Source organism: Cyprinus carpio, chromosome A16 (genome assembly GCF_018340385.1).
Source record: "Cyprinus carpio isolate SPL01 chromosome A16, ASM1834038v1, whole genome shotgun sequence".
Lineage (NCBI taxonomy): Eukaryota > Metazoa > Chordata > Actinopteri > Cypriniformes > Cyprinidae > Cyprinus > Cyprinus carpio.
In genome coordinates, this window is record NC_056587.1 from 18,561,370 (window position 1) to 18,585,807 (window position 24,438).

The 24,438-nt window shown below is 36.4% G+C and overlaps 1 protein-coding gene across 17 annotated transcripts in view; it reads right to left on the bottom strand.

Annotated features, from left to right (window-relative positions):
* The window catches only part of LOC109087787 (regulating synaptic membrane exocytosis protein 2-like), a 150,135-nt gene that overhangs the window by 103,608 nt on the left and 22,089 nt on the right, over nt 1–24,438 (bottom strand). For 7 of the 17 annotated variants that reach the window (XM_042773090.1, XM_042773089.1, XM_042773097.1 and 4 more), the window contains 3 exons: nt 20,818–21,028; nt 19,359–19,370; nt 11,066–11,343 (listed from right to left, as the gene is read on the bottom strand). In XM_042773090.1, the coding sequence (XP_042629024.1) occupies nt 11,066–11,343; nt 19,359–19,370; nt 20,818–21,028 (501 nt within the window). Of the gene's footprint in view, nt 1–4,009; nt 4,963–11,065; nt 11,344–19,358; nt 19,371–20,817; nt 21,029–24,438 lie in introns of those variants that run through there. The other 10 variants (XM_042773095.1, XM_042773099.1, XM_042773103.1 and 7 more) reach the window with 5 other exon arrangements.

A 24,438-nucleotide genomic window follows, 5' to 3' on the forward strand; every position in this document is an offset into this window, starting at 1 on the left:
TTTGTAAATTTCCTACCATAAATATATTAAAACTTAAGTTTTGATTGTAATATGCATTGCTATGAACTTCATTTGGACAACTTTAAAGGTGATTTTCTCAATATTTAGATTTTTTTTGCACCCTCAGATTCCAGATTTTCAAATAGTTGTATCTCAGCCAAATACTGTCCGATCCTAATAAACCATACATCAATGGAAAGCTTATTTATTTTGAAAAATTGACACTTATGACTGGTTTTGTTGTCCAGGGTCACATTTGTCTATGATGTTTCTTCTAAAAAATTCCAGAGGAAAAATAAATCCGGATCACATAGAGAAAGAGCTATAAAATTAATGTGGCTAGCAGCTCAGCTGACTTTTGGAAGAACTTGATGAGAAATGTTTGAGTTCAAATCTTGAGTTCAGTATCTGAGCACAATTTGAGACATGGCATTTGAAACTCTAGAACAGATTTCTGTATAAACTCTAGAATGATGAAACAGAGACCGACATCCCGGAACGCACATTTTCAAAGGAGAATAACTGACTGTAGCATTGTTTTTCAGATAAACAAGTATGCTAACTTAGCATGATTCTTAAATATCTGTAAACATATTATGGTATTTTTATGCTTTAGTAGAGTCAAAAACTTACATACAGCACCTTTAAAACTCAAACTGCTCATAAAGCTCTGCTCTGGCACTGGAAACTTCTCAGTTTCATTCATTTACCTCATCTGCGTCATTTGCCAAGTAATCTCAGATGGCGTTTACTGAAGTCTAATGAATAAACCTGCTGTTGTCTTTCTGTCTCTTTGTGCGGGGGACATCCCTCTCTCTCTCTGTCTCCCCCGCAGGTCTTCCTGTCTCACACATCACCCACAGCATTGATCAAACAAAGTTGCCATGGAGACGCAGCCTCGTGAAGCACTGTCTAGTGGGAAGGGATATTCCATTTAAGAGAAACTTCAAATAGGATTTATCTCTTCTGTTCTTCCCTGTATCTCTCTTGCTTGCTCTTTCTCTGCGGCCACCAAAATTTATTAAGCCAAATGATGCACATGGTCATACAGCAGAGGCTGCATCTTCAATTTAATGAAAGAATTGTGAAAAATATTGATTCCATGAGATTTATCCTTGCATTTTTCTATTGTCTATTCAAAAATCAAAACAGACAAGCACAGATATTTCAGCTACAAAATGATGTTTATATGGAGCCTAAAAAGACTTGTTTATAATTATCAAAATACATTAGAAAGAATAAGACTATAAAATATTATTCATATATTATTGGGCTATGCATTGGGTCATGCATCTCAAAAAAAAAAAAATTGCACCATTAGGATTCTTTTTTTCACATTGTGTCATGATTTCCATAAATAAGAAGGCAAATTCTGCTTGCTTAATTTTGAAAATAAAATGATTACTTGCGTATTTATATTTTTCCCCTTTCATTTGTGGTGAAATTACTACATTCATGACCGTTTTTGTGCAATTCAACGTGATATTGAAAAAAAAAAGTTATGTGAACGAGAGAGAGAGATAATTATTTTATAAATGTATAAAATGTAAATATAAGAACAAGTCTACAACAAATACAAGTCTCTCTCTCTGTAACCCAAAACAAAGACAACCCAAACATTACAGGCCCAACAACAACACACTCACTACACAAAAATGGGAACAATCACAGACATTTGGAAGAAGAGTTTCCCGGCCACATACAAGGCATCTCTAAGGCCCTTATGGAGTTAGCCTGAAGCGGAAAGAACATGGTGTGACTGAATCCGCTCTGGTTTTGGCAGACAGCTCTGTCCTTTAGTAACAGGGAAGTAACGATTCTCTAAGGAAAGACTCTGGCTAGACCATAACTAACCATACCTGATGTCATTTTGGTGACATTATCCTTAGCCCTTTGCCTGATGTCTACCATGAAAACACACAATTCAGGAAAACTCCACTTTAAACACTTTCTCTAAAGAACACATCATCTTGACGTTTCTCTGAAAATGAAACGTTTCTCTGAAATGAAATCGCTGTAATTCAGCAGAAGTTGGCTGCCACATCTTGCCTCCTCCAATCAAGCACAGCACAGGCTTTAAAGCCATGTGAGAATGAGAAAAGGCACAAGAACAAAGGGATGGTGGCACCAAACCTTTGGTGTGAGCGAAGTCTAGCGTGCTGATTTGCTGAGTGTGTATTTGTGCTGGCAGTGGAGGAGGCTCCTGCTGTAGATCCCTGGAGTAAAACGATGAGTTGCTCCCATGGCCTCACTCTTTAAAACACACCATTCAGCCTCGTGCCCTGAGGTCCTTCAGATGTTTACGGTGAGGTGAAGGACCACTTATACGCCTTTTGATGCTATAGCTAGATCTTAGCGGGGGATTTGTGAATGTCTCTCAAAACCTGCCCACTTCTCTTAAGATGCGAGGGCCAAACAATGATGCAAATGACTAGATAAAATGCTAAAATGAATAGTTATCTGATATGGGGTTTTTCAGTGACAGATTCTGATGCCAATATCTAGAGATCTGGATATACACAAGTTATAACAGTATTAAAAAAAAATGTTTTTAAGAAATTGTTATAAATATTGCAGGTATCAATACAACCTTTGCAATTTGTGAACAGAAAAAAATACAATTTAATGAGAGAAAATAAGATGTACACAAACTGTTTACTTTAAAACAATATATAAATTAGCATTTAAAAAAATCTTCATATGAAAGCTAAAAGTCACCAAAAGTTTTATGAATAACTGGCCTGTTTAAAAAGACAAAGCACAAATAATTAAGCAACCATTGATATGTATAGCCGTAGAGTAGGGTAAAACGCCCCTCTGCTGTTTTTCCCAAAATCACTAGATAAAGTCAAGATGAATGTTTGTTGTAACTATGATGACAAGAGTAGAAGTATTCACCGTGAAGCTTACACTGGTGTACCCGAGAGAAAACAGATTTCACAGTAAGTGATCTAATTTTCAGCAGAGAGAGAGAGAAAAAAAAAGTGTTTTAAAGCTTGTGGTTTTGTAGAATATCACAGTTACATGTGATATGATAATAGTAAGGCCTGTAGATAGAGAGCACGTGTGATTTAAGAAAACTATAATTATCTTTTCAGAAGAACTCTGTCCTGAACATCAAAACCTTTGCTTTTATCTTGAATTAAAATATTCGGACTTTAAAAATTTCCTCAAGTAGCTAGTAAGCATCAACTAACAATATTTTTCAAAAAGGCTATAGTAATTTTGTAATTCATAATTCATAATTATATTATTTTTCATTTTAAGCCAAATCTGCCTGTACTCTGATTTTGCTGTAAATGTATAAAAATATAAGCATAAGTATAAGCAAATAGCTTTGTCAGAATGGGGGCATTTTACCCCACCTGGGGGGCAAAACGCCCTCTTGGTACAAATAATTTTTTAGTTAAATATCAAATAACATAAATACTCCGGACATTTTTCACACATGGTTTATAATTTATGTCATTGTCACTAAAACTATGTTAAATATTTTGGATACATTTAATTTTTGTTTCACAGGAGAATAATTATTATTTATTTTTTTTTCTTTTAACACAGTCCTTAAGGGGGGCGTTTTCCCTCACTCTACCCTACACATCTAGGCTATGTAAGCAACAGCCAAATTTCCCCACAACTAAAAACAACTGCAACAAACAACCACTTAAAATATTAAAATATTTTTATTTATTATAGACTACAACCTGTGTCATTCAAAATGCAACCAACTGAAGAAATGTGTGTAATATTCGCATACTTAATTGCGACTGGACATCTTTCTTGCAATTATTAGCATACTGACCTCTGATTGGTCCTTTCTTACACAGCCGCCACTAAACAAGACGCGTGCTGAGTGTCATGACAACGGCTGCGGCATTTCATTTACACAGAAGCAGAGCCACCTCGGAGCCGCTTCGCATACACATTTCTATCTATTCGTGCCTCGCAGGCCCTGCTATTTCCTTCAGGATATGCAAATACAGTCACTTGTGATGTTTTACAAACTCACCCGATGGTGCTGAGCGCCTGTTCCAGGAGCTCCGTCTGCAGAATATTCTGCGGCGGGGTGAAAGCCCCATTAAAATGAGATAAAACCGAGCTACAGAACTGACGCAATGTCTCAAACTGCATTTTCCTTCTTCCTCTCCGCTATCCTGCGTATATTCCCTCTTTCCCTCAGACGAAACTCCTCCAGCGCTCCTCGCTCCGGACGCGCCGCATCTCCAGCGCAACATAAACACGACTCAACTTCCCGATGTATTCTGATCCCGGAGAAGAGCGCGTTCGGATGATGAGAGCGGACCGACACCGGCTCCCCCGGTCATTATGATCCGAATTTAAGCGAGAAAGCGAACGCGCAGCGTTTTCTAAACGCACCGGAGATCCCTCGCGCCTTTATTTATCCACAGTAATCGCGATAAACATCCATGCAAACGCACGCAAGCGCGTCGCGTCCTCGCGGAGACGCTGCTATCAGGATTCTGTCTCCCATCTAGCAGCCATCCGCTTTCAGGAGCACCAGAGCAGCACTACACATCCTCAAGCAGCACTACAGCGCATGTGGCTTGCTTGGGGAGGAGGGGAGCTTTCTTTCCGTGGAGAGAGATGCTCTGCACTAAAAGACAACTAATGTGTGTGCATACTTGATGACCTGAAGGAATAAGAGCGCTAGAGGAACAGAAAACGCTCTCGTGTGGCGTGCACAAGGAATAAGAGCGCTTTTTAACAGGCATTCCTACCTAAAAAAAATGTTCTGCATGCATTTAAAAGCGAAGCAGGGCACTTAGAAATTACATTTTATTGTGAGAGACATGTTAAAGGGGTCATATGATGCAATTTTAAGTTGTCCTTTCTCTTTGGAGTGTTACAAGCTGCTCGTGTATAGATAAGATCACTAAGGTTGCAAAGACTAAAGTCTCAAACCCAAAGAGGTATTCTTTATAAAAGTTTAGGCTCATCCATGCCCTCCTAAAAGGCCTCGTTTAAACACCTCGTTTTGTTTGGCCTTCCAAAAGAGAACACAACTAGAAATCAGTGGTTAAGTTGTATTTACAACACTGTTCCGGAAGAGTTCAACCCAAATATTCAGATGTGTGCAGCACATTTTACGAAGGACTGTTTCCTGAGCCTGGGAGAGTAGCCTACAATGTCGTCTGTGCACAAAGGTTGTTTCTATAAAGTGGGGCAGTTCCAACTTTGCAAGGACAGTCTGGGACTTGTCACTTACAGCCTGTAAGTACGTTTTCATATTTAAAGAATTTGCCACTGATTATTCAAACGTGAGTTTTTAAGCAGTGTAGAGTAGCGCTTGTTTGTTGTTTCTCAGATCACAAATGCAGACATGGTTTTATGTTTACGGGGCACGATATACAATGCAACGCATAAAAAGACGGTTGTTATAATCAGTAATTATGTCCCCACTGGATGCAACAAATGCCTCGTTTGTAATGGTTAATTAATATTTAATCAATACTCCCATCAACACTAAATCACACTACCAAAAGGGGCGTAACTTTCCGTCACATGCTTGAGGTATTCAGCCAATCACAGCACACTGGCTAGCTGGCCAGTCACAGCACACCTCGCTTTTCAGACCGATGAGCTTTGTAAAAATCAACGCGTTTCAGAAAGGCGGGGCATAGAGGAGCAACAATAATGTACAGTATGTGGAAAATAATGTGTTTTTGGAACCTTAAACTGCATAAACACATTGCATTACACCGAATACACAAAATAATGTTCTTTTTAGCAACGTCATATGACCCCTTTAAAGCAGCAGGATGATGCAACCTAAAATCAAGACTGCATAGTTCTACTAATATGTGTTTACTGTACATGCATTTGGAAGTATATTATTGACTTTGGGTATAATATAATATAATATACAACAATTATAATATACAACATTATTTTTAAAAGAAAATTCATGTATTTTTTGTAAAATATAGTAAACTTTTTATAAAAAATAAAAAATAAAAAAAACATTTAAAATGATAGAAAGGATAAACTTGCCGCAAAAAGTGAAAAGTAGACAGAGATAGATATAAAGATAGACCGAATGATTTAGGTACATTTAGGTAGACAAACAGACAGATAGAACTACTGACAAAATGATAGAATGATTGAACAACAGATAAATAAAATGCTTTAATGTTAGATTGAACGATAGTACAATAAATAGAATGATAGATAGATAAACTGACAGAATGATAGAACAATCGATAGACAGAATGATCGATCGACAGAATGGTAGAATGGTAGAACGATAGATAGATAGATAGATAGATAGATAGATAGATAGATAGATAGATAGACAGACAGACAGACAGACAGACAGACAGACAGACAGACAGACAGATAGACAGACAGATAGATAGATAGAGTATTTATAAAAATCTCTCAAAAAGAGATATAGATGCCCATGCCAAACCTAAAATGCATCAGTTGTTTAAAGACCAGTGTTTAAATCATTAAAATGTTAAATGGTCTATAGAGAGCGGGCAGGTGTGAGATCAGAATGCTGATATTGAATTCCTGCAGGTGCATCTTTCATTCTCTTAATAACCCTCTCAAGACGAAACCTCTATATCACAACATCAGCTCCCGTAGCGCTAAGCCAAGAGCATGATCTTGATTACATCATACTTAAAGTGAAACTTGTGCTGACCTCTTGAACAAACGACACAATATGCATGTCCGTCTATATATTGCAGAACCCACTGTGACAAAAGATCAGCACCCAACCATACAAATGACTCATGCATTTTGTATAATTTCAGCTCTAAAACAACCGCTGTTGTCTGTGGTTTAACTTAGGTGTCACGTTGCATCTAGCTACAATAAAAACACTAATGGAATTTATAGATGGAGAGGGAGGAGATACACATGCACGAAAGGCCGCAAAACCCAGGGAAACATAACGGCTGTAATTAAATCTGAATCCCAGTGTAATTATTATTGTTTCATCTAGCAGTTTCACCCACACTTGTGCCGCGTCTGAGCGTTCTCTCCAATGACACCTCCGAGACCAAGACAAATTAGGCTCTTCCCACATTATTTCAGGATATAAATAGCCTGTCAGCACTTTTTCAGGAGAGAAGAATCAGAGTTAATTTAAACATTCTTTAAGATTAATGGAAGTGCTTTTCAGTGATTTCCTGAGCTCTATTCCTGGACATCAAACTATTTAACACATTCTCTCAGCGAACAGTCAGGCATCACGTATGTCAAGTCATTAAAGTAGCACAAAACTATAGGCAATATGTGAGCTATATTTCTTGTCCTAGCAACATTTAAAGGAACAGTTCACCCAAAAGTGAAAATCTGGCTCACCAATGGATCCTCTGCAGTAAATGGGTGTCGTCAGAATGACCAAACAGCTGATAAAAACATCACAATAACCCACAAGTAATTCACACGACTCCAGTCCATCAATTAACGTCTTGTGAAGTGAAAAGCTATGTGTTTGTAATAAACATTTCAAGTAGATGTTAGCAAATCATTTATGGAGGTGGAGGAATTAACAAAATTCCTCATTTGGCATAAACTTTGAAAGCAGCTGCTCACTTTCAAAAATACAGTACTTGTGTAAAGTCAAGACCAATATAGAACTATAACACTCTCTGTTATACAACACTGAACAAATCTGACACTGCCTCGCTACCATATGGCAGGCACATTTTTAAAATCTAACCTTTTGAGGGTAACACCTTAAGTCAGACAGAAAGTGCAAATGAGCATTTACAGTTTTCGTGACAGAACACGGCATATGAACCGATCCGATCGAAAAGAACAGCACTGCTGTTACAGTAGCTTTTTATATATTTCACAGCAGAGAGGCGCTCATTTTGTTCTACTATGGGAAATGTCAGACTACATCCGTGAAAGCAGCTTAAAGCTCACCTGCTGTCCTGAGCCATTCACGGACATCTGCCAGGTAAGGAAGCCAGGGATGGGTAAAGAAACAAATGCATCGCACCAGACAAAATGACCTCAAACTTTAGGGGTAGGAACCAATACCCACACTCTAAAAAAATGCTGGGTTGTTTCAACCCAACTTTGGGTCAAATATGGACCACCCAACCATTGGGTTAAATTTTTACATTAAATTTTTAACCCAAAAATTGGGTTAGTCCAAATTTGACCCAAAGCTGGGTTGAAACAACCCAGCATTTTTTTAGAGTACAAGTATATGAGTACAAGCATTATTACAAGTTTAAATAGCTGATGGTAAAGAATACACACATGGAAAGCATTTCTAAAATTTTTAATTTTTGGTTTTGAGCAAGTTTTGCAAAGGTATAGGGTTTGACACCCAGTTAAAACACTAACTGATAAATTGTACACTACTGTTCAACAAGAATATGGAATTTAGCAAATAATTTTTTCATTTAGCAAGGAAACATTAAATTGATCAATAGTGGCAGTAAATACATTTATAAGGTAACAAAATAGTTCAATTTCAAATAAATGTTATTCTTTCAAACTTTCTATTAATCAAAGAACACTCAAAAACCTTTCATGGTTTCCATAAAAGTATTAAAAGCAGCACAACTCATTCCAACAATGTTGCTTGTGCAGCAAATTATTAAAATGATTTCTGAAGGATCATGTGACACTGAAGAATAGAGTAAGGATGCCGACAATTCAGCTTTGCCATCAGGAATCAAGAATAAATAAATGTTAATATATTTTTAACACAGAAAACATTTCCAATTGTAATATTATTTCACAATATTACAGTTTTTAATGCATTTTATCAAATAAATGAACTTAAGAGACTTTTTCAAAAACATACAAATTCTTACTGTCCCCAAACATGCGGTTTTAAAAACAAGCATACCAAAAAAATATCTATCATGTACACAGACCAACAATTAAGTGATGACAGATCTCGTCTAAAATATGCAATTTTCATTTCAAGTGTTTGTCATTCAAATGTGCTCCTGTTAACATAACGCACACTAACGGCAGGTGAGATCAACACACGGCCCAACATTCCTCTCCTCCACAGGTATTCAGGACCGGAAAATCATACCAGCACACAGTGGTCGCCACGGATTCAAGGGAGCAGGCATCTGTTTCTACAGAGACATCTCTCCAGGACTGAACCCTGACCCCTGAGCAGTGAAGCTGATACAGACATCCCAGCAAAAGAGGGAGAACATTTGATACCAGGGCTCAGAGAGACACTGCCACTGTGTGGTATACGACAGAATCACACTCGCTGCTTACACTGCATTAGCAACAAAATAGCAATGGCAAACAGCAGAAAAGCAGATGAAACCTGAACGAATGCATTGTGTGCTCCATCTGTTGTTATCCCAGCTTCAGTTTCACATAACCCAGGCTGAGGTCTATGTATGCATGTGTAGTTTCATGCAGCTACTTCTCATACATGGTTAATTTGATGTTAGATAATTTAACAAAATATCAAAAAATAATTGATAAAAGAAAAAATAAATAAAAGAAACACCATGGCATTCGTGCTTCTAAAACCTACAAAATGTCATGGGACACTTAAGTGTAATGTTTTCATGCAATTAGCTTTTTGAGTTTCAAGTTTTTTATTCCAACAATTAATAAATGTATTCAGTGTCCTAGCAACTACTCAAACCACCATAGCAGCCACCTAGCAACATCCTAGCAACCACCCAGAACACTTTAGCAACTACTTAGCAACATTCTACTAGTATCCGCCCAGAAATACTTAGCAACAGCCTAGCAGCACCATGGCAACCACTCAACCTAGAAAACACACAAAAAACTCAAGTTGCCACCATGGCAACTACCTACTGTAGCAGTGTTCAAGCAACCACTCAGAACTAGAGGTCTGCAAGCCTGTCGGGTCCCGGGCTAATCTCCTTTTATTGTGCGCCCATATACACGCAGAGCACACATAGGCTACTGTATGAAATACTGTTATACTGATTATATTATAAATATTATAGGATACATCGCCTATGTGATATTCAATGCATACGCACGCATTAGCATACAGGTGACAGTTGACCATGCTAGAGCATCAGAGAGAAGTTGAAACGTAGGGAGTTACTAAAAGTTCCCAATGGTTTGGGAAAAGTTGCATTTTGGAAGAGTTTTGATTTGATTACCACGGCAAACAGTGAGTCAACTGGTCACGTGCACTGCAAAAAAGCCCCAGCAGAAGTAATTACCATGAATGTGTCGGGGGGAAAATAGTAAGGAGATATTTGAATTATTTATTAATAAATTAGTGTTTTCTGAGTCTGTGTCACAAAGATGAAGATGACCATCTTGACCCGCCAGCTCCTCATTGGATGCGGCTTTAGAGAGAATTTTATATTATATTCATATTTTTGGTTATACTTTAAAAAAACAAAAACTTACATTTAATGAACAAATAAATGTGCCAAACGTTTTTCTAAATTAACTTAAAAAAAAAAAAAAAACGAAACGAAATATAGCCTAATCACTTTGACATTACATACAAAACTGAACTATTTTAGCTGAAACGGTAGCGTAAGCTGTTTTGGGAGAAGGTGGGGAAAAAAAGACAGGCTTGGGTCGGGATCGGGTCAAGAATTCAAAAGAGCTGTCGGACATGGGCCGGGCTAGGGCCTGAGTGTCTCGGGCCAGGGCTGGGCTAGGGCCTATATTTGAGGCTCGTGCAAGGCTCTACTCAGAAAAGCCTTAACCCCTTAGTAACCTCCAACCAACCACTGAGAACACATGAACAATGTCCTAGCAACTATCCAAACCAAAATAACAACCAACTAGCAATTTCTTAAAAACTGCATAGCAACACCCTAGTTACAACCCATGAAAACCAAGACACTGACTAGCAGCAACATAGTAATCGCTTAGCCCAGCAACCATTTAAGAATGTATTTGAAACATTCTAGCAACTGCTTAGTAACAACCTAGCAACTACCCAGAAAAAATGGTTCCTTAAAGTAGCATGAATAACTTGAGGAGTGCTGCTGATCACAATGAATGATTTCTAAACACAAGGTTATTGCAAGTGCAAAAGATTCTACATCTTTGCATGCTAAAATTCACATCAACACATTTCATCTGCACTCACCTGATGCTCAAAGGGTCGTTAGGCTTCAGACTGGAGTCGTTATTGAGGGACGCCTGTCGTGGGAGTCCTGGAGCTCGGCTACGGTCCCCTGGAGGACCGTGGTACAGCAGTGGGGCTTCCTGCAGTTTGGCCTTCTTCTCCTGTGGAGCCTCTTCGTGGCGGCAGCGAGGGTCACTCGCACCTGAGGGAAGGCCGTCCCCTGGGCTGCTGTAGAACCAGGCCCCTGACTTGGTGAGGATTTCTTGTTGTTTTCGGCACAGATTGCATACCCACATCACCTGATGATGAGAACAGGAAGTTAGAATCAAAGAAGAACACAAGATAGAGATCAAATCCCCAGTGAGATGAATGACAACTTGCTGTTGTGGGAGAAGCGATTTGTAGAGTTAAATCAGTCATTTCTATGTCAACTGTGAAGCCAGAGTGAATATTGGTATATTTGTCCTGAACCTCATACGCAGGTCCCACAACAAACAGGCTCAAGAAACTGTGATGCTGGTGCAGCTGACAAACAAAACTGCCAAATTACAGGTGAGAGGAAATGATGAATGCTCAACCAATGGCATGAGTTTGGGGCAGGAGCTACCTGGTTTGTCTGACTTATAGAGCGCTGCAGGGATGACGTATTTTTGTAGGCCAAAGCCCATAAACGAGTTTTGATTTAAGCATGGCTTAATGGGTTAAATGCTTGAAACAAGGTCTGTGGTTCAATTCTATGACATAAAATGCATCAGTAATACCCCTTGCAGTGTTGCGAAGTCTGCGGTTTTCCAGAGGAATTTGGCTACTTTTATACTGTTGGTTACAAAAACCCCTCAACACCGGAACAAGGTTTTGATCCCCTGAACGTGATTTTGGAGTGATTTTGATAACCATTTTCCCCCAGAATGACTTGGGGGGCTAGTTTGAATACCAGTTAATCTGTTTTTGTTAGATATATTTTAAAGCTTTTACTTGTCTAGAAAAAGGCAGTTCCTAACAAGTTATTAAATTGGACTGTAGAGGTGGTTGGGGACATTAAACGTCATGATACTGAATAAGAAAACTTATCTACTCACTAGTTCACTTTTACAGCCACAGTGTGTTAAGTAGCGCACTCTTGCAAACCATTCAAACTTTAGGGGAAATTATTTTAAATAAAAAGAGAGATGTCAGAAGCTAAATGGTGGTGACGTTGAAGTGAAGCGACAGCAATGTAGATAATTTACATAAATTTAGCTTTTTACTTCTAGCAAATGTATTTAGACTAAAAAGTATTTAGACAAAAGTTGTTAAATGATAGCAAAATGTGTAAGAATCAAACTTTTGTTAGTCACAGAGCTTATTTTCTGTATTAATTCAAAAGCCAATGGAAAAATCCTGTTGGGTTTTTGTCGAGGAAACCAGGGTAATGCTAATTTTGGGTTGGTGAAGTGTGGAGTGGGGTGGAAATGAAGTGGGTGTTTAGAAATGTATTTGGAAACAATTAGTAGTCATTTTTGCATCAAGTATCACTATTATTACTGTACTCAGGTCTTTACAACCTCTCAAATCTTCTGCTTCAGCAATCCTGAACATCTCCTGAAGTCCCATCAACGAGGGCACGGCAGCCTGACCTTGTTATCTACCCAGCAGAAATGCACTTAGCAGGCAGTTGGCATCAAAGCTGCCATCCAGTTTGCTGGTGGTAATTAAACATGATCTGAGTCTCACCCACACACACAGGCTTTCATCCATCCAGCCTGAATACATAACACCACATCGGCTCCCAGAAATGATGCATCTCACATAAAAAAAATTAACTTGGAAATTCAAATTATTTTCCAGAACTGTTTCTTATGTAAAGCTATGGTATGGCTGGTAATATAACACAAATCGTACTCAATGAACTACTGCAATGGTGCTTTTTGGAAGCTGATAGCCCCTGGTCAGCATTCATTCACTTTGATTCAATGGAAAGAGCAGCTCTTCAGAAGAAGGTGAGCATCACAATAAGTAACTGATGACAGAATTTTTCCTATATTATCCAAACAAGTTTATTCAAAACCAATAATTGTTAGGAAACTTGAAAAGTTTTATATGAGCTGGCCAATAAAATACAATAAAGTGAAAAGGTCACATCTTTCAAGTGGTTTTTGATAAGATCACAGTGAGCAATTGCACTGGGACCGGCTCTGAGACATACCGCAGATGGATGTGAGTGTTATTGTGATGAATGTTTGGTCAGTCAGCGATAGACAAATGAAAAGATGTGTGCAGTGAAAAATTGATAAAGTGCTGAGTGATCTGTCATTGGTGTCAAATGGCAGGGGACCTTTCTGGGTGAATCTCATGAAGCCCGTCAGGAACATGTTCAGGTCATGTTTCACCAAAAAAAAAAAAAAAAAAAAACTAAGCAATTGCAGCTAATGCTGATGCTGATGTAAGTGTTGAAAAAAAAAGTCATTGTATTACAGCATTTTTATTAATAAGAATCTAATGAGAATTACAATTAAGAATAACAAATTGTATAATAATAATAAGGCATCATAACATCACTTCTAAGGACCTAAAACGAATTAAAGTGAGCTTTAGATTGAACAAACATGATGCTATCAATGCTTATTTCTTGGAATGTATGACTGAATAAATAAATAATTATATGATTTGTTTTGATTAATGCAAGATTTGCAAATTGGAAATCATATGATTTGATTAAGCATCTGACTACCTCTGTGGGGTACTGTATGTAAAACATGAACAAACATCAATATGAAACTTGCATATTACTGTATCAAACAGCATAACCAGAGAGGTTGTCCTGGGCCACTGAATATTTTATAGATGTTTGATAAAAGTGAGGAAGTTCATGATGAGAGGAGTGTTATCATTCACCAGCTAAAACACCGCCTGCAGGTGGAACATGAATATTTAATGCGCTTCTATATTTAGAGCCCAGCAGCTCGTAATAGACTACATGCATATTCATACAGTAGGTTTTATTTTCTCTGAACTTAAAAAGGAGCAGTTAAACAAAGTGTTAATTATGCAGTGACAGATTCAAAAACAGACAGATCTCTAAGAGGAAGAAAGCTTATGCAGCTCAGTCCTCTATGAGTACGTCACTTTGTCAATAAGTATCTTAATTATTAGCCAAAATATTGTGCAAATTAAGGTCCAATATGATTTTAAAATTCAGGCTGTTTACATTATGAGATCCATAAATATCAAGCTTCTATTAAAAGAGTGATAGTGAATCTTTTTGTGTGTTTATTTTTTAGATTTGTTATTTTAATGACAAACAGTCTCCCAAATAACAATATGCAGCTTTTTCCATTGCCTGAATCTCAATAACACAATAAAAGCTTATTTATATAATCATTGTTGCCATGCTTACCCATGTCGGCTGTGTATTGTTTGGTCCAAATGGATAAAAATGATGTTCAATAAATCAAAACTCACGGACAGCTCTGCACAGTTTCATAAGCCAAAGTCCTGCGTAACGGGTGACCTTTTAGAGTTGGGGATCAAATGCTCCTTCTGCTGTCAAGATTGTGCTTCAGTTCAGATTTTGCAGGAAAAAGCGAAGAAAATTAATCCTGAGATTGATCCAAGTTGTCAAAAATAGTGAAATAAAAGCAAATGCTTGTGCAGGAAGATGATATAGAGTGATCGGAGCAGCACGTAATCATGTTTTTGCCACCGAGCCACACTAACACGGGTCTCATTATGGATGCATGTGAGCGCACAGCTCCACCGGGGCTGAGTCTGACTCATTACACATGCACAACGCTCACTAACTCTCTTCAAAGGATGCTGATTAAGACAGAAACACTAACTTCAACATCAAGATGTGTTAAATCACTGATGTGCATCAGATATTATGCTTGCAAAAACAATCACATTATACGAGTCAAAATCTGCTAAGGGGTAATAATGGAACAACAGCTTTAAAGTGATTTTTCACTATTATTAACAATAGGATCTGTATTTTCATGGGTTAAAATAAAAGATTTTTGTTACAATAGACAAACGTCATGCCTCAAAACCACTCCTTTTCTGGAAAAAATAAATAAATAAATAAATGTGCGACAACTGAATGTAACATTTTTGACAAGTCAAACATGTTAGTCTTCCAAATCCACATCATTCGTCTATCCATCTTGCATGTCTAGTATTTACGAGAAGCCTGCAGAGGTGCAGAGAGCACACACATTTGCTGGAAAACCCACCCTACAGGATGATTTAATTGTGTTCGCTTTCTGAGGAGGAGGAGAAAATGTCTGTCAAGCTGTCTGTCAGAGACCGTAACGTACCTAATACATAACGCATATGAGTATAAATTTGCTCTTCACTGAAACTGACAGGTGATTTTTACAAAATGTAGTCTACTCAGTTGTTTAAAAGATTAAGGCAACTATCAACGTTTGATAAAATCAATTTCCAATAAAAGTCATTTTTTAATTATTTGTTATATTAAATTAGGCCTTTGCAGATTTTAAAGCTATCGTTCACCCAAAAATGAAAATTACCCCATGATTTACTCACCCTCTAGGCATGCTAGGTGTATCAGAGTTATATTAAAAATGTTAAAAATGTAAAAACCGTAATCTCTAGCATCTGCTAATTGTCATTCATGCGTTCAGAGGATGCAGGCATAGAGTAAGCTTTGGTGAGGATATACTAGTCTCTAGGCTTATATTAAAATCCTTCAACACTTTTCTGCACATTTTTCTGTTTTGCAGGTCACTCCTCACCTGGAACGCACGGATGACAGTTAACAGAAGCTAGAGTGTGTTATTTCAAGAATTCTGAATCCATTTTGACAGCTTTTGCCTTAAATTTCCCTCAAATTTTATAGGAATAATCTAAAATGTAAGATACTATTTACTGAAAACCTCTTCACTGCATCATTCCACATGCAATACTGTTCAAGGAAATTATTTTTTTTTTTTATGTTTTTGAAACTTATGCTTACCAAAGCTGTATTTATTTGACCAAAAATACAGCAAAAACTTTAATATTGTGAAATATTATCACAATATCTGTTTCCCTTTACAAATGTTTTAAAAAGTCATTTATTCATGTGATGAATTTTCAGCAGCCATTACTTCAAGTCTTAAAAACAGGCGATGCAGACTATATTTTTATAGTGTTTTATGGTTTGTTTTATTGGTTTTGTTTTGACCTTTGAGAGCCTGACAATCATGTTGACTACAACGGTCTCTGTACAGAAAAGAGCTGTGTAGAGCTTTCCCATTTGTGTTCCACTGAAAAAGACAACAGCATGGAGGTTTGGAACAACACGAGGGTGAGTAAACCACATAATAATTAAAATCTTGTGTTAACTACTCCTTTAAATCTTTCCAAAATCATTAAAGAAAATAAACATAGATACCCACTATTTTCAGTGTCAGTGAAAAGCATCAGTGGTGAAATTTTCTTTTCTTCTCCAAACACTGACAGTTGTGGTGAAAGAGATCCTATTCGAGACAGCATCAATATTTACAGCTCCTGGTGTCTCGTGCGGCGATGGGAGCTGTCAGACATCACACACTGGAACAGGATAGCGCAGCTGAGTCGAGCTCATGAGGCAATGTCTGTGCATTCACTAAGACTGACTATATATACATCCAAAATCATCATGATGACGAAGGAAAAACGATAGCAGAGATATCTACCTTCACAGGAACGAATAACACTTTTGACAAATCTGTTTAAAATGAGATCAGTGTAATTTCAGTATTATTTATATACTAAGATTTATTAATATTTTGATTAATATTTTAATTTTAGTTTTACTTTTTTAATTAAAACTTAATTTAAGTATTATTAAATTTGTTATGTACTAATTAACTGACAAGCTGTTCATATCCAACCTGATAATGAACGTGGATTTGCGCAGCTTGTCAGTTAACAACAGCTCTGTGTAGTAACAGCTGCTCTATGTGAAATCACACACCTGATGGAATTTACCGCTGATTAGAAAACTGGCTTTAATGACGAGTTGCGCATTAGTTATTGGCCAATATTTATCATGCACCCCTAAACACAATGCTACTTTTGCACCAGCAGAGCAGAATGAAACAAGCGTAAACAACCTTCAGTTTTTCTTCGACCATCAACAACAACTACTAGGTTTAGATATTAAGATATTTCTATGTAAAACTGTCTATAAGGTTCAGAGAGGTAAGAATCACAAGTACTGTCTCCATTCAAACCCTTAATGATGTAAACCACAGAGGGGAGAAACAAAATCCAGTCACCAAGAACTAACCGGCAACCGGATAAAAGCTCGGCATGGTCCTGCTACTGCTGAGATACCAGAAAACATGAGGAAACAGAACTACAGACTAGAGAACCAAGATACCAAAAATCAGACAAACATCTAATACTCAGAAAACAGAGGTAAAATAAATAAACATGAAAACGTCACACTCTACCAGTGCTGCAAACTATAACCAGTAAGAGCTGATAACTCTTTGCTAAATGACCAGGAGACATCTCAATATGGGCAACTGTGGGAATGGAAATCTCCTTAATATCTCTTTTTTTCCCTCCAAGTAGTCTTGAGTCTAAATGGTGAGATTAAATACAAACTGAGACTTTTACCTCCTGCTTCTCAGATCTGTCAACAGAGAAATGCCCCAGTCACATACTATATCTTCTATAGAGTCTCACAATAGATCTCGACAATTTCTCAAACTGTACTCAGATTTGCAGAGCCACTAAATCTGCAAGTACTGTTTTAGAGCAATGAGAATCACTACTGATGCTACATTGATGATGTTTGTTTTAATTTTATGTCTACATTTTATATTTATACATCTGGACACATTATGGTAATAAATGCTTTCATTTTCTTCATGCAAAATATAATTTGAGATTTTTAGATTTTGGAGCAAAATGTGACCTGGTCATGTTTTTATGAAACTCACCCATATACTGTCATATTACTGGGCTTTATCAAGACTATTAGTGAGATCTATGGGGATCACCATAACTCAGAAGTGGGGCCGGTGTGTGACAGGTAACACTCCAGGTGAACCTGCTGCATCACCATCTGTGCTCAAGGGAACACGAGAGTGTTTCTATTGTTCTTCTGCACAAAGCAGCCTGGAGCTGGATGCAACACTTTTACTACACTGTACTCATGCAGCCAAAACAACATGCACAATAAAGAGGCTGCTGTTTGATTGCTCAGGGAGTTCTCATTTAACTATCAACTTTGTCCAAAAAAAAAAAAAAAACGAAATTCTGAACCTATAAATCTACATACAGAATTCAATATACAAATTCCTCATAAGAAACATCTGAGAAGCAGGATATTTAAGCCAAACCTCAATTTGATGCCACTGGAATGACATTGTTGGAACCAACTGTTTTAAATAAATAAATAAATAAAAATTATTATTTGTCTTATCAAACAGCAATAATACAGCTTTATTTTTGTTTCTATGCAAAAACAACAAAAATGAAAATTCACAAAGCTGTTTGTTGTTTATTGTAAAGCTATTATTATGGCTTTCCCTCTTTAAAATAATATGAAAATGTTCTGATGTTGAAATGAGGGGTGATGCAATGTCATCCAGTTGATAATAGCAACATCACAACCATTTCTCATTTAGTACAGGTTCTGTAAGCGATTTCAGCCATTTTGAAAACTCCAAACAATTTGCTATCACTATAAAAACTGTTCATCAAATTTACGAAAAAAAAAAAAAAAAAAAAAAAAAATATATATATATATATATATATATATATATATATATATATATATATATATCTATATATATGTTGTGTGTGTGTGTGTGTATATATATATAAATATATATATATTAAGAATTGAACCATTAACTGCAAGTGTCTATAATATAATATAAATATATGCACACATTTATATATAAACTAAAATATATAAATGAAGTAAAATATACAAATGTTTATGATATAAAAAAAATTATTTTATAGTAAAATACTGTATATTGTATTAAAATTGTTAAAATGTTGCTTTTAAAAAAAGTTGTTTAAGTAAAAGACATCAAAATGTCATCCTGTTATCCTTGAAAAATTGTCACGTATTTTTACAGTGTAACTTAAACCACATACTCTTTCCAAAAACCCATCCTACAAAGTCATGTAGAGCAACCGGACATGGATTGTTTCTGACTGGCTTAAAAAGGAGCCTATCTTACTACCTGAGATATTTCTGCTGCTCCAGAAATAAATAAATAAATAAAATAATCGCTTACAGCACCTTTAATGGAGGTGTGCAATCATCACACTTTTGCAAAAGCTAAATATCAAAGCATAGTCAAGAAAAAAGGGTGCTGACCACTTTATCCTCCTGTTGCAATTCCACAGGGAAGGAAACGCAAGAGAGAAAGACAAGGGAAAAAAAGAAGAGGGGAGAAAAAGTGTGAGTGACATTCAGACACACATAAAGAGATGTTCACGTACTACTGCAGCCAATCACATCGCCGCTTATTACTCTGAGCAAAGTCATTTAAAAGCACTAAGACTGTACTGGGAGAGAAACATCAAAAGGTTAGATAAGCAGTTTCTGGCCTGATACATCCATCGCCCCGGGCCAAGGGGCGCGGTGATAAAAACAGAGGGAGCATCACCCTCTTGTGGTTGTTGCGTTCCCTGCTCAACCCTCAAAGCGGCCAGCAGCAGGACATAACACAAGAGCAAATGCGTTACAATGAGTTGAATGATTTCTTTATGAAATTTTTAATGACAAAAAGAATCTGCATTGATAAGTTCAACTACTTAAAAAATAAAACATGGCTTTTAGCATCTATAAACATATCACACTGTCACAGTTCTCAAAAACATCTCCTTTATGAGCTGTAAATATTGAATATGCTCAGAATGGCATAATACACTATTTTTTGCAGTAAGTAGAGTATAGTGATATCAAATGCAAGTGATATCAAATGCAATTTCTAATATCATTGTAGCTTATTATTTGATTGGATTGCCTAAGGTTAAGACATTTTTACTCAGTACTGGATTAACCCTATAATAGCCTACTGTATCATTTTTTATATGATCAAAACTTTGCTGAAAAATTGTTGTAAACATTCTACTACATGTCATCGGATAGATAATTTATACTTTTATAGTAAACATGAGAATAACCTTTATATTGTTAGTAACATGTCAAGATGAACACTTACTAGACTGAAGCAAGGTTTACTTTATTATAAATAGTTTTTTTTTTTTTTTTTGAAAAATCATGTAAAAATGCATCACATACATACATCAGGCTTTTGAGAAAAAAATGTATCTCAATCATCATTGTATTGCACTGTATTACATGTTTTGCCCCCAATAAATACTACAGAGCTTTGATCATAAAACTACATCTTACTAAAACATATATTATTGATAGATACAGAGTGAAAACTATTCCTATTTATTTTATGTCAGCAGTCTGCAATAATGTTAAAAAAAATCTCATTGATTTACATAAGCTATCAGAATTAAATCTCAGTTTAGACATAAAAATGAAAACATCTGCACCAAACAGCATATTTTTGCTCAGTATGACCCAAGTCTGATCTCCATATTCTTACTACATGAGATACAAGCCTGGTGTACAAAATGATACTCAAAAAAAAAAAAAAAAAATTCTCATTTGCAAGTTATTTCAAAATAGTAGGTAGTGTGCAGTGCATACTTCGCAGTATGCTCTATTTCATTCTGAACACAGTCATCATTACAGTAATGACTAGTGTCCAGCTGAAGTCAGTGCTTGTGTGATCTGAGCAGCTTTACAGCTGTACCTTGTTAGAGCGTAGTGATACTCTTCCTCCACAGCGAGCGCAGAACTTGGTTTGGCAATAAGAACAGAGGTGGCCACAGCCGTCGGCAAACTTGGTTTTATGGCAGATTCCGCAGGTGGGTGCATCACTCTTTTGCTCCTGGGTGCTCGGTGCCTCTTCCCCCATCTTCTTCACCTGGTCCTTATACATTTCAAATTGCTGGTGCAATTTCCTGCAGGAAACAGAACGCAGCCAATCAGAACACAGCAAGAAAACACATTATAAGTGTAAATATGATGAGATATCAATATACTTGAAAAAGAGAACATAAAAATAGGAATATATTTGAAAAATAGGAAGGATTTTGACATGGGTTACAACCAAAAGGACAATTTTATTGCTCAGAGCTTGCTCTTTCATTGCTCATTAGACTTCATTGACTTCATTCATCATTTCATTCAAATATTAACTTAAAAACCTTAAAAAAAGACAATTGCTGACATACAGTAATAGTACAGAGCTATAAAACTAATATGAAGACTAATGAATCCCCATTTGCTCTCCGTGTCATCTCAGATATTTTTTTTTAAATAAATTAATACTTTTAATCGGTAAGAATGCATTAAATTCATTCAAATAATAATAAATGTTTATTGAGCAGCAAATCAGCATATTAGAATGATTTCTGAAGGATCATGTGACACTGAAGACTGGAGTGATGATGCTGAAATTCAGTGAAATAAATGACATTTCATTGGTGGCTGAACTTATCCAAACCAGATCACAAAGATAACACATCAAGCTCACGTGCATTCCTCATATCGACTGTAAAACTGAAACAACTGTCGACATGACAGTATTTATGAGCTGCCCATATAGTTCCAACTACAAAACCTGATCATTTATAAATACATTTAAATAAATATCAATGTGATCTTGAGCAGACAGATCACCTTCAGTGTGTTTATGGGACTTCTATATAAGGGTGCTGTTCAATCATGTACCCTCTTCATTACCGTAAGAGAGCAGAGGGGATCAAAGGCTTGAGACAGACCCTGAAACACTAGCTGAATGCATGCATGACACACATGCATTTTGTATGTCCCCTGTCAATCAGCCGTAGCCATGGAAACCAAACACTGGGGGCTAACGCCATAAGCTGTCGATTAGAGGAGGTTTGGTCCCACATCTGCCCCTGCAACATTCATTAGCAGGCTGAATTATTGAGCACACTGATCTATTTACTACAACAGAATGCCTGGGTATTACCCAGAATTCACCTGGCCACCTCCCACCAAACTCAAACTTGAACACATTCTCACGCTGCTAATCACTATCTCTGACAGGAGAGTTTGAATGCTTAATGCAAAGGAGTTTGTTTCATGTAAGTTTAATGAACACAAACGTCATTGAACTTTTATTAGTCTTTTTGGCTTCAGCATAAACCAATTAATAATAAACTTTTTTTTTTTTTGTGACAAACCATGTTTGTTTCACATATATTGTCTGTGATACCCAGAGATAGCTATTCATTAGCATTCCCATCCATCGCAATAGCATATTTAGCCCATTTCACACTTGTAAAATTAAATATTGATCACTGGTGAAACACCTTCTATATTGTAGTAAAATATTGCATATATATGTTGCTTTTATTAGAAAATGCCAGGGATAGTTTTGACCAGGGTTATAATCAACTAAACTTAAAACTATTAAAAACATTGTAAAAAAAAAATAAATTCAAATGTACAAACAGAATACACAAAATATTAAATTCTTAAAGAAATAACTAAAATAAGGGTAGCACTTTATTTTACAGTCCTGTTCCTCATGTACAAACTATGTACTTATTATAGTAATTACAATAACGATGTAATAACTAGGTACTAACCCTGAACCTACCCCTAAACCTAACCCTACCCCATGTAGTTACCTTGTATTACCAGAACTTTCTTAGATACATGTACTTAAATACACTGTAAGTACACTAAGTACACATACTGTAAAATAAACTGCAACCAAAATAAGTACATTGAGGAACTTAATTACTAACAGTAAATAAACATTTAGTATTAAAACTGAAATAAATTAAACAGTAATATTCAAAAAAAAATTGATTAATTAATAAAAAATGACAAAAGTACATAAAATTATGTAGAAAACTGGATATTCAAGTGAAATTTAAAATTTAAAATTTAAGTTAAAAAAGTTTAAATTAATTAATAGTAAATAATATAATTGATTAAAGGTATAATTATGGTAAAATGAAAACTATATATATATATGTGTGTATATATATATATATGTGTGTGTGTGTGTGTGTGTGTGTGTGTGTGTGTGTGTGTGTGTGTGTGTGTGTGTGTGTGTGTGTATATATATATATATATTATAAAAAAATAAATACACACACAAACACAAAAATACTAAATTAACATTTAAACTAACACTGGTTTCCATTGACAATCACAAGAAGAAAAAAAAACAGGCTTCTTACGCACAGGTACTAACTTTCTGAAGCTAACCGTCCAAACTTCTCAGCATAGTGTCCACTGAACATGATTCCTGTTTAAGTCAGTGACCTTTCACCCCTCTAAGATCAAATCACACCAATGAGCAGGTCTGCTTTCACCGACCCCTTGACCTCTGCCCTTTTACCCTCCGAAAATGTGCACATACAGTACCACTCACTGTCTGACCCCACGCTGCCCTCTCAGATGTACAGCAGATATCCTTTAGCAAATGCAATATTAGATTTAAGTCTGTGTCACAAGACAGTCTTCTGTCAGAAAACATGATCATATGTGTTTGGAATGACATGACTGAGTAAACAATGACAGATTTTACATTAAACTCAGCATCTATCCTCCCATATACACCTGGGCTCCAGACAGCAGTCAGGTGGATGATGGGAAGACTGGAGGAGCTCCAGAGGTCTGGCAGGTGCACTGGCTCAGGTAGCATTACAGACAGCTGGAGACCACAGCACAGCTCACCTCCAGAGATGCATAACCCATAATATAATCATACGCCATTCGTCACGTCTCATCTGACACACAGCAGATAGAGAAGTCAAAGAAACACGAGCCAGTACACTGATACGCACTCCCTTTATGAGTGACATTGCAGCCACCTGAAGACCTGCGCTTTACCCGTTTAAGCTACTTACAAATTTGTAGTCGACTTCTCATGTAATACAAAACCCATGCTTAATGCTGGTCTCTAGTGCAGATCTCGTAATCAAATCCAATTGATGGGCCATAATGAGCGAAACATGCCTGTAGTAGCTAGTATTTAAGGTAATAAATAAGGCCTGTCAATTTATCACATTCATTTAGCATAATTGATTATATTTAACATAATAAAAATAACATCATAAAATATACATAACATAATAAAAATAACTAAATTTCTCTACCCATATGAAACTTGCAACTTAAACTATTAAATATTTTTATTTTCCACTATAATGTAATGCCTTTAAATGATCAGACTTTAGGCACACTGGTAAGTTTTCAAGAAGGTTAAATTCGTTAACATGAGTTGATGCATAAGATATAATGAATGAAGCAAACAAATAATATTTTACAGCATTTACTGATACAGGTTAATATCTACATATAATACATGCATTATTTCTATAAA